This window comes from Doryrhamphus excisus, chromosome 9 (assembly GCF_030265055.1).
Source record: "Doryrhamphus excisus isolate RoL2022-K1 chromosome 9, RoL_Dexc_1.0, whole genome shotgun sequence".
In the NCBI taxonomy this organism is placed as follows: Eukaryota; Metazoa; Chordata; class Actinopteri; order Syngnathiformes; family Syngnathidae; genus Doryrhamphus; species Doryrhamphus excisus.
The window spans coordinates 2,137,369-2,149,006 of record NC_080474.1 but is presented as its reverse complement, the minus strand read 5'-3'; the positions used below and the strand labels follow the sequence as shown (position 1 = coordinate 2,149,006).

Genomic DNA, 11,638 nt, shown 5'->3' with positions numbered 1-11,638 from the left:
CAGATTGCCACTGACTGGTGTCTCTGTGAAGACCGAAGACCATGAAGACAAACCACCTGAGTCCTCACAGCTTCATCATAGTCCAAGTGAGGAGATGAGAGAGGCGGAGCCTTCATGCAGCAGCTCACCACAACACATGACAACAGAAGCTGATGGAGACCACTGTGGAGGATCACAAGCAGACAACCTCTTAGCTCCACTGTCAGATAGTGACGACGCAACGTCACGCTCTCCTGAAGATGAAGACAGCGACTACTACCAAGAACCTTTGAGCAGCGATACAGACTGTGAAGGTGATATGACGACTCACACTGGCAACAAACACTCTGAAAGCTCTAAAAAGAAGACAGATAAACCTTTTAACTGCTCCGTTTGTCATAAAAGATTTTCTTCTAAGAATGATTTGGCTCGACACATGAGAACACACACAGGAGAGAAACCCTTTACCTGCTCAGACTGTGGCAAACGCTTCACTTTAAAGACACACGTGCAAAGACACATGAGAACACACACAGGAGAAAAACCTTTTCCTTGCTCAGACTGCGGTAAATGCTTTACTCGAAAGGCAGCCATGCAATCACACATGAGAAGGCACACAGGAGAAAAACCTTTTAGTTGCTCACACTGTGGTAAACGCTTCACGTTAAAGACATACATGCAAACACACATGAGAACGCACACAGGAGAAAAACCTTTTAGTTGCTCAGACTGTGGTAAATGCTTCACTTTAAAGACACACCTGCAAACACACATGAGAACACACACAGGAGAAAAACCTTTCAAGTGCTCAGACTGTGGAAAAGGCTTCACCGTAAAGACAAACATGCAAACACACATGAGAACACATACAGGAGAAAAACCGTACAGTTGCTCAGACTGCGGTAAAGGCTTCACTGAAAAGGCAGCAATGGAAAAGCACATGAGAACACACACTGGAGAAAAACCTTATAGTTGCTCAGACTGTGGTAAACGCTTCGCTTTGAAGACAACCATGCAAGGTCACATGAGAACGCACACAGGAGAAAAACCATTTAGTTGCTCAGACTGTGGTCAACCCTTCGCTTTAAGGACAACCATGCAAAGACACATGAGAACACACGCAGGGGAGAAGCCATTTAAATTAAAATTCTGGTGACATTTTCTTGGAAGTAGGCGTGTAACGATTCATTCACTATATATTGATGCATGGGTTTATATTCTTATGATTCAACTGCATAAATTGAGTTACGTAATTAAGTTTCCATTCCGGATGACATACATATTGATCTAACATTGTGTAAAAGGTAATCAATTCATTGAATGGATGCTAGGAAATGAAGCATTGGATTTAAGCACGGCAGTTTTCATATGGATTTTTTTTTTTAGCACTTTTTAAAACTTTATTTTTCCCTTTCAATTTTTTAAACAAAACTTCAACATAAACACAGACAACACAGAAAGGGGTGCTAGGTCGAGTCTGCCTGTCGGTGACGTCATTGTCTTTCGGGTTTGTGGTGGTCATGGGAGTTGTAGTTGACGTGAAATGAAGCAATCCATCATTACGCTGATTCAATTAAAAAGTACAATATCGCATCAATATTAGCGATACTAGTTCTGTATTGACTGGGTATCACACGGAATGTCTGATGATGTATTTTATTGTGGACATTGAATGCAACACTTAATAAAGTATTGTTTTCCAATGTGTCTGTTCCAGCCTAAACTGTATCATAAACTGTATCAAAACCGGATATTTACATGAGGTTAGTGTTTGTCAGATCGATAAAATGTTAATATTTACAATTTTACTGCATTTGTATGACTTGTTTACGTTGATATGTGGATTATATGTGCAGTGGAACCAATGTTCGATAGTTTGTGTTTCAGTAGGACGTTAATGATTGGTGCACACCACAAAGCGGAAGAGGTCGCCTTCACGAGTTGCTGTTGTAACTCTCAGAAGACGCTATTGTAGTCCTCTCTAGTGCACGTGGCCAATGAGGTAATATCAATACAATAACCTTTTACACTCTTTGTTGTTTAAATACGATGCCGTTGCAAATTAACGTGCTATTGTTAGCCGCTAACGTTAGCGTGCTAGCATGTAGCATATAGCCAAAGCCATATTATGTGTTGTGAATACTTTTTCTCCTATTTCTACTGGTCCTTCTTACTTGGGACATTCTTTTTTGAATATTATAAGGTTATGGTTACCGAGCTAATGCTAACAGAGCTAACAGAAGAAGTGGTAAATAGCAACTAAATGCAGCTCAACACAATGAACTCCCGGCCAAACTCCGCTGTTACTGATAGGTGAAAACAGCATCTGAAACCAGATGCATTCACAGACACTTGGAAATCACAGATATCACACAAATGCATCCCAAATCACGTGATACTCACAAAACCAACCACTTGTTACTAATAACAGGAACAGTCCTTAAAATAAAGACACAGGACAGTTTGTATTGTTTGCCTTTTTTCAATGTTCTAACCATGATCTTTATATTGATGAGACAATGCTATGGAAGAGAACTTGATGGGAATATCCTGGAAAATGCTACACAAGCTCATCATTAAAATTTAACTAACAATTATTCTTCGTGGTAATCTTCCACAATAATTCCTGTTTGTGTCCTGCAGACATCCAGCAGCTGATTGGTCGTCAGGAAGAATGTCCCCTCAGCCACAGGGTGGGAGCTCCACTTTAGAGCAGGTGGAGCGACAACCTATCAAAGAGGAAGAGGAGGAGCCAGAGCCCCCTGTTATTAAAGATGAAGAATTGGAGCCACAGCCCACCCACATTAAAGAGGAAGAGGAGGAGCCACAGCCCCCCTATGTGAAAGAGGAAGTGGAAGAACTCATAATCACTCAGGAGGAAGAGCATCTTCTAGGACCAGAGGAGGTTGATCTCACCAGGTTGCCACTGACCGGTGTCTCTGTGAAGACAGACGACCATGAAGACAAACCACCTGAGTCCTCACAGCTTCATCATAGTCCAAGTGAGGAGATGAGAGAGGCGGAGCCTTCATGCAGCAGCTCACTGCAACACATGACAACAGAAGCTGATGGAGACCACTGTGGAGGATCACAAGCAGACAACCTCTTAGCTCCACTGTCAGATAGTGACGACGCAACGTCACACTCTCCTCAAGATGAAGACAGCGACTACTACCAAGAACCTTTGAGCAGCGATACAGACTGTGAAGGTGATATGACGACTCACACTGGCAACAAACACTCTGAAAGCTCGAAAAAGAAGACAGATAAAAGTTTTAACTGCTCCGTTTGTCATAAAAGATTTTCCCGTAAGGGTAATTTCGCTCAACACATGAGAACACACACAGGAGAAAAACCTTTCAGTTGCTCAATCTGCGACAAATGTTTCACTCGAAAGACAACCATGAAAAGACACATGAGAACGCACACAGGCGAAAAACCTTTCAGTTGCTCTGACTGCGGTCGAAGCTTCACTCTAAAGGCTAACATGCAGTTACACATGCGAACACACACAGGAGAAAAACCTTTCAGGTGTTCACATTGTGGTAAAAGCTTCACTTTAAAGACTTACATGCAGTTACACATGAGAAAACACACGGGAGAAAAACCTTTTAGTTGCTCCGACTGCGGCAAAGGCTTCACTCAAAAGCCAGCGTTGCAATCACACTTGAGAACACACACAGGAGAAAAACCGTTTAGTTGCTCAGACTGCGATAAGCGTTTCGCTCAAAAGACAACCATGACAAGACACATGAGGACCCACACAGGAGAAAAACCTTTTAGTTGCTCAGACTGCGGTAAGTCTTTCACTCAAAAGACTGCCATGAAAAGACACATGAGAATGCACACTGGAGAAAAACCGTTCAGTTGCTCAGACTGTGGCAAACGCTTCACTTTGAAGACTAACATGCAATCACACATGAGAACACATGAAGGAGAAAAACTTTTTACTCATTAGTATTTTTTTTCCTTCAATTGTATGTAATAAAATGGAATGATTATATTATTTAGTTGTATTTCATATTGATGAATTGTTGACAAATGAGTCACGTGTTTTATTCTGATTATAATTATGAGCAACAATTTAAAAGCGAAATGACAATAAGCCAAAATTGTATCGTGTCTGTGTTTATTTTTCACTACTCGGTTCGGTCAGTAGAGGGCACTATGTGCACTGCTTGATTGTTTGGGGGCGTTACCGGAAAAAAGCAACAGTCGAGCTGGATTCTGTGGATTCGAACAAGTTTGAGCATTGGAATTTGAATGCATTGTCAATAAAGGTAATTGAACACAAGTAGACGTCTGGGGGTCTGTGATTGACTGTGATGTACCTTTTGAAAGTCATGGTTGCCATTAAACCGGAAAAGGACGAAGAAGACGTAATCGCATTGCATTGTGGGTTTGTAGGGAAAATTTAAAGTTTGTCGACGCTACCCTCGTGTTTTTTGTTTTGTTCTAACAAGTCCAAACATGGCGCCGATGTGTTGCGTCGTGAAGTGCCAGCATCGTCCACACGAACAATCGGGGAATAAAAAGGATGGGGTGAGATGTTTCTCCTTTCCAACGTGGAAGCAAAGCCAAGGAGCTGTGATCTGTGAGCTAACAAAGAGACGCCGAATGGCCTGGATAGCAGCCGTGAGACGACCAAACATCACTTTCAACACCATCACCCAAGACTTGGTGGTGTGTTCACGGCATTTTCACACTGGTAAGTTTCAATCAAAGCATGTGTTTTGCTCTTTCACACCTAGCATTTAGTAGGCCGCTAGCGTTAGCCAAGCTAGCTGAGGGCACCAAACTAAGTCAAGTATCGTCTTTGGACGAATAAAACCATAACATCTTTTAACTTTGAGTTATTTGTAATCTACTCGATAATGAATGAAAGAAGCGTATTTTAAAAATACGATCGGTTAGTGCAAGTGCTGTTATTTTGAAGGCTGGAATTGGTTGTTGTGTGACTTGACAGAAGCATAAACTTATCTTCTGCATTCCTTCTCTTGTTCAAACATTAAAACATTGTAAATAAATAGTCACCTTTGAAAAAAGAAAACGTTTTCCTTTCCCTTTAAGAACAGTAAAAGTCCCTGCTCATAAAATGGAGCACTTCCCCTTTAAGAGAGGCTGCATCTTTCCGTTAGCAGCTAGCTAGACTGTCGACGAGCTGAGAGCGAACTGCTGAGAGGAAAAGTGGAATAAAAGTGATTAAAGGATCCCTAAAGCGATACTGACCTGGTCGATGATCCACTAGGATCATTTATTTAAGAGCAAGAATTGACTTTTGGTGAGTTTTGTTGATTATATTGGAACTTGGCGCGGCCATCTTGTGATAGTGTTTGTCCACATATACGTCTTGGCTAAAACGTGCATAGAGTAGCAAGCTTCTGCTAGACATCGATAGCAGCTCCTCATGGACTTCAAACCCTGAAGACGCCAGGGAGCTGTAGAAGCTAGAGGCTTCCTCCGACCTTCCACCACAGCCTCGGCACCCACTACTTCGCTTTAGCCGAAAACGAAGCAGCGCGGGCGGCGTGAGAGGAAGCGGAAGCGAGGCAAACGCAGAGCGGGTCGAGCTAAGCTAACGGCTAACCGGTAAACACCCGTCATTCCATCCATCCTGCTCGTCGATGTTCGATCCCTTCACAACAAAACGGATCCAATATTTTTGAAAACTGTTTCCAAAGTTGGATGAATCTGAAAACGTGATGGATAAATCTTTATTGGCTTCTATTGCGTGTTTATTTCTACCATATGATTTCACTCCACCTTAATGGACCATAACCATAATGTTCATATGGATTCAATAATGCTAGACATCTCAAGATGATGAACCCTAAACTATCTATATATATATATATATATATATATATATATTTTTTTTTTTTTTTTTTTTACAGTGAACAATAATCTTCCACAATAATTCCTGTTTGTGTCCTGCAGAAATACAGCAGGTGATTGGTTGTCAAGAAGAATGTCCACTTTGGAGCAGGCGGAGCAACAACCTATTAAAGAGGAAGAAGAAGAGCCACTGCCCACCCATGTTAAAAAGGAAGAGGAAGACCCCGAGCCCCCCTATGTTAAAGAGGAAGAAGTCGAACTCTCCATCACTCAGGAGGGAGAGCATCTTCTAGGGCCAGAGGAGGCTGATCTCACCAGGTTGCCACTGACTGGTGTCTCTGTGAAGACCGAAGACCATGAAGACAAACCACCTGAGTCCTCACAGCTTCATCATAGTCCAAGTGAGGAGATGAGAGAGGCGGAGCCTTCATGCAGCAGCTCACTGCAACACATGACAACAGAAGCTGATGGAGACCACTGTGGAGGATCACAAGCAGACAACCTCTTAGCTCCACTGTCAGATAGTGACGACGCAACGTCACACTCTCCTGAAGATGAAGACAGCGACTACAACCAAGAATCTCTGAGCAGCGATACAGACTGTGAAGGTGATATGACGACTCACACTGGCAACAAACACTCTAAAAACTCTAAAAAGAAGACAGATAAACCTTTTGACTGCTCAGTTTGTCATAAAAGATTTTCTTGGCAGAGTAAATTGACTCGACACATGAGAACACACACAGGAGAAAAACCTTTTCACTGCTCAGACTGTGGTAAACGCTTTGCTCGAAAGGCAACCATGCAAAGGCACATGACAACGCACACAGGAGAAAAACCTTTTAGTTGCTCAGACTGTGGTAAATTTTTCGCTTTTAAGATAGACATGCAAAGGCACATGAGAACACATACAGGAGAAAAACCTTTTAGCTGCTCAGACTGTGGTAAACTTTTTGCTTTGAAGATAAGCATGCAGTTACACATGAGAACGCACACAGGGGAAAAACCTTTTCCTTGCTCAGAGTGTGGTAAACTTTTTGTTTTTAAGACAAACATGCAAACACACATGAGAACGCACACGGGGGAGAAACCATTTAGTTGCTCAGACTGTGGTAAAGGCTTCACTCAAAAGTCAACTTTGGCTGGACACATGAGAACGCACACAGGAGAAAAACCTTTTCATTGCTTAGACTGTGGTAAAGGCTTCACTCAAAAGTCAACTTTGGCTGGACACATGAGAACACACACAGGAGAAAAACCTTTTTGTTGCTCAGACTGTGGTAAAGGCTTTGCTCAAAAGTCAACTTTGGCTGGACACAGGAGGACACACACAGGAGAAAAACCTTTTAGTTGCTCAGAGTGTGGTAAAGGATATTCTCAGAAGTCAGCTTTGGAGTTACACATAAGAACACACACAGGAAAAGAAACCCTTTAGTTGCTCGGACTGTGGTAAACACATGACAACCATGCAATCCCATATGAGAACACACACAGGAAAAAAAAAGCTGTTGAGAAGACATGCAGAGGCACTGATGTTCGACTGTAGGGGTCGGCAACCTGCGGCTCCGGAGCAGCATGTGACTCTTCAGCCTCTTTGTTACAGGCATTTTTTATCTTTGGCATGAGTTTTTTTTTTAAACCAACTTGATACTGTTAATGCATCTTGGCTGAGCTCTGACTGGTGATTGGATGAGTACGAGGATTGGAAGAGAGGCGGGTGTTTGGCTGCCTGCTTTGGTTGAGACGTCAATCAATGAGATGTTAATGCATTGTCAACAAAGTTGTAAGCATGATTTTAACTTGAGTATATGTCCTGGGGTCTGTGATTTAGGATTTAGTAAGAAAAATAAATTACAACTTGATGATGCAATGAAACGCTTTGAAAAGTTACCAATGTGGAAATTTAGAATGAAACACAGGAGCCATTCAGAAAAATGACATCAATATGTGGCAGATCCGCCATTTGTAGAAAGAAACACTTCCTATAGCTTTAGGATTCTGGTTTTAGAGGGTTTTAGTTTTGGTTTAAGGTATTTTTGACCATTTCCAAAACATCTCCGGTTGAGTCAGGTTAGGTTTGATGGTTTCCAAGCACGGACAGCCCGCTTTAAATCACACCACAGATTTTCAAGAATATTTTGATCTGGCGACGTGGATGGCCATTGGATGGAACCTTGTACTTGTTCCTGCTTTAGTTGTCTTGTTAGAGGTATCCAACCCCTGGATACTACTACTGAAATACTAATTTCAGTTTACGATGTGCGACTGCAGTGGTTTAATTTGTAGTTAAAGCTGTCCGGCCATCCTCATTCATATTTTTCCCTCATTTCAAGGTCGTAAATATGCTGTCATCACTAAATGCTGTAACTGATGAAGTCACTTGTGTTCCATGACCTCCCGATTCTGTCTGGAAAGTAGTGATTTGATGGCGCCATTCAAGCCAAATCTGCCACTGATAGCACTTCAATAAATAAAGAACATTAGGTATTATTCCTTTACAGGAACGAATCAACAAAGTTATAGTGGTGATGACTGCTGTTGCGTGCGACGCAGCGGCACCAAATAATGCCAGGACTGCCATAAGAGTCAGCTTTAAGTCACTTCTTACATTTAACTTGTGTAAAGTTACAAGATTTACAACATTACTGTATTTGTAGGAGTTGTTTCTAACGTGGAACCAATGTTCGATAGTTTGTGTTTCAGTCGGATGTTAATGATTGGTGCACACCAAACCGAAGCGGAAGAGGTCGCCTTCGCAAGTTGCTGTTGTAACTCTCAGAAGACGCTATTGTACTCCTCTCTAGTGCACGTGGCCAATGAGGTAATATCAATACAATAACCTTTTACACTCTTTAGGTTGTTTAAATACGATGCCGTTCCAAATGAATGTGCTATTGTTAGCCGCTAACGTTAGCCCGCTAGCGTGCTAGCGTGCTAGCAAGTCTATCTTCACAAGATATGTGGAGCCACTTTACATATAGCTTGTATAGAATCTATAGAATAGAGCCCAACCGATACAGGATTTCTGGGGCAGGTGCTGAAAAAAGCTGATCTGCGATATATATGATGATATACATTGAAGTATGATCATAAATCTTATGTGAAATGTGAAGTCAATACTATTGTTATGTAATTAGTTCAAACGTGTGTGCTACTTTATAGCATGACTCCAATGTTCACTTCACTTGAAGCTGCTGATGGATACAAATATATATATATATATATATATATATATATATATATATATATATATATATATATATATATATATATATATATATATATATATATATAGTATATGACATTTTTCTTTCAATAAAATCGAGTAAAAATTGACATATTTTAGACGTATTTGTGTTTTTTTTTATTTTATTTACAATGCACAACAAGACTACACAATAATTTGTGTTTGTGTCCTGCAGATATCCACTAGGTGATTAGTCTTCATAGAGAATGTCCCCCAAAGCCACAGAGTGGGAGCTCCACTTTGGAGCAGTTGGAGCTACAGTCTATTAAAAAGGAAGAGGAGGAGCCACAGCCCCCCCCCCCCTCCATGTTGAAGAGGAAGAACTCTCCATCACTCAGGAGGAGGCTGATCTCACCAGGTTTCCACTGACTGGTGTCTCTACGGTGACTGAAGTCAAACCACTTGAGTCCTCACAGCTTCATTGTAGTCCAACAGAGGAGATGAGGGAGGAGGAGCCACAGCCCACCCACGTTAAAGAGGAAGAGGAAGAACTCTGGATCACTCAGGAGGGAGAGCATCTTCTAGGGCCAGAGGAGGCTGTGAAGACCGAAGACCATGAAAACAAACCTTCTGAGTCCTCACAGTTTCATCATAGTCCAAGTGAGGAGATGAGAGAGGCAGAGCCACAGTCCATCCACGTTAAAGAGGAAGAGGAGGAGCAACAGCACCCCTATGTTAAAGATGAAGAGGCGGAGCCACAGCTCATCTACATTAAAGAGGAAGAGGAGGAGCCACAGCCTTGCTATGTTAAAGAGGAAGAGGAAGACTTCTGGATCACTCAGGAGGGAGAGCATCTTCTAGGGCCAGAGGAGGCTGATCTCACCAGGTTGCCACTGACCGGTGTCTCCGTGAAGACCGAAGACCATGAAGACAAACCACCTGAGTCCTCACAGCTTCATCATAGTCCAAGTGAGGAGATGAGAGAGGCGGAGCCTTCATGCAGCAGCTCACTGCAACACATGACAACAGAAGCTGATGGAGACCACTGTGGAGGATCACAAGCAGACAACCTCTTAGCTCCACTGTCAGATAGTGACGACACAACGTCGCGCTCTCCTCAAGATGAAGACAGCGACGACTACCAAGAACCTTTGAGCAGCGATACAGACTGTGAAGGCTCTGAAAGCTCTAAAAAGAAGACAGGTAAAAAAAGTTTTAACTGCTCAGTTTGTCATAAAAGATTTTCTCTTCAGGTTCGTTTGGCTCAACACATGAAAAAACATGCAGGAGAAAAACCCTTTAGCTGCTCAGTCTGTGGGAAAGGCTTCACTCTAAAGACAAACATGCATAGACACATGAAAATACACAAAGAAGAAAAACCTTTTATTTGCCCAGACTGCGGTAAAGGTTTCACTCTAAATACAAACATGCAATTACACATGAGAACACACACAGGAGAAAAACCTTTTAGTTGCTCAGAATGCGGTAAACGCTTCACTCAAAAGACGCACATGCAATTACACATGAGAAGTCACTCTGGAGAAAAACCTTTTAGCTGCTCAGTCTGTGGTAAAGGCTTCACTCTAAAGACAAACATGCAAAGACACATGAGAACGCATAAAGAAGAAAAACCTTTCACTTGCCCAGACTGCGGTAAAGGCTTCGCTCTAAAGACAAACCTGCAATTACACATGAGAACACACACAGGAGAAAAACCTTTTAGTTGCTCAGAGTGTGGTAAATGTTTCACTGAAAAGAAAAACATGCAAAGACACATGATAACGCACAGAGGAGAAAAACCGTTTAGTTGCTTAAACTGCGGTAAAGGCTTCTCTCTAAAGACTAACCTGCAGTCGCACATGAAAACGCACACGGGAGAAAAACCTTTTAGTTGCTCAGAGTGCGGGAAATGCTTCACTGAGAAGAAAAACATGCAAAGACACATGAGAACGCACACAGGAGAAAAACCTTTTACATGCTGAAATTTCTGGCGACACACGCGGAGTCGCTGATGGTCGACCATTTAATTCGCCCGACTTCCATGCAGTCACCGTGTTGTGATATTCTGTGCACGTGGCTTTGTTCAATTAATACATCTTGTGCTTATTCTTGTGCAAAAAAAACATGGTGAAGTTTAAGGGAGACTAAATGCTGTCATCGCAAAATGATGTAACTGATGATGTCACTTCCCTTTTCCATTACTTGCATTACATTAGGTCTAGAAAGTAGTGAAAGTAGTAAAGTGGTGATTTGATTCCTTTTACTAACTTTTCATCCCCTCCCCGCCCCCCCCGCTAGTGATGTGCATGAATTTAAATTTTATGAACATTTTATTTATTCATTATAATTTAAGTATGTTTCTATTCTTTCTATTTTTTTGTCAACTGTTATTTATATGTCTTGTATTTGAGTGTTGTTGACTGCAATAAAAATGAAACACAAAAATCAAAACGTATTCTTTCTGTTTAATGGCGGTTCTGGTGCATTACCAACCTCTTCTGTTGTGTTTTTGCAGCAGTCACAGCCTCACTTGTGCCGCTCGGGAAAATATATCATTGGTAACGATCGGCGATCGTCTAGTCGAGTCTTAATTCGCGGAATTTGAACAGAAAACAGAAGCAAGCGAGCCAGGAAATT

The 11,638-nt window shown here is 41.8% G+C and overlaps 2 protein-coding genes across 3 annotated transcripts; both read left to right on the top strand.

The window, feature by feature from the left end:
• The first annotated feature begins 1,852 nt into the window (after nt 1-1,852).
• Nucleotides 1,853-4,759, top strand: LOC131135722 (oocyte zinc finger protein XlCOF6.1-like). Its single transcript, XM_058081955.1, has 3 exons — nt 1,853-1,981; nt 2,623-4,259; nt 4,443-4,759. Exons 1-2 carry the CDS (start codon nt 1,977-1,979, stop codon nt 3,935-3,937), a joined length of 1,320 nt encoding a protein of 439 aa, XP_057937938.1. The 5' UTR covers nt 1,853-1,976; the 3' UTR covers nt 3,938-4,259; nt 4,443-4,759.
• Nucleotides 4,760-5,112: 353 nt separating this feature from the next.
• On the top strand, nt 5,113-11,433 carry LOC131135712 (oocyte zinc finger protein XlCOF6.1-like). 2 transcript variants are annotated; one of them, XM_058081938.1, is made up of 3 exons: nt 6,296-6,422; nt 8,506-8,635; nt 9,237-11,433. In XM_058081938.1, the coding sequence occupies exon 3, from the start codon at nt 9,502-9,504 to the stop codon at nt 10,981-10,983; it is 1,482 nt and encodes a 493-aa protein (XP_057937921.1). In that variant the 5' UTR covers nt 6,296-6,422; nt 8,506-8,635; nt 9,237-9,501; the 3' UTR covers nt 10,984-11,433. The 2 variants fall into 2 exon arrangements, with proteins under 2 accessions (XP_057937922.1, XP_057937921.1); XM_058081939.1 differs by lacking the exons at nt 8,506-8,635; nt 9,237-11,433 and adding an exon at nt 5,113-5,260 and having other exon boundaries at nt 5,917-7,391.
• Nucleotides 11,434-11,638: the final 205 nt, after the last annotated feature.

Coding starts and splice junctions, on each gene's coding strand:
- LOC131135712 (XM_058081938.1), top strand. CDS start 9,502: ATGAGGGAGGAGGAGCCACAGCCCACCCACGTTAAAGAGGAAGAGGAA.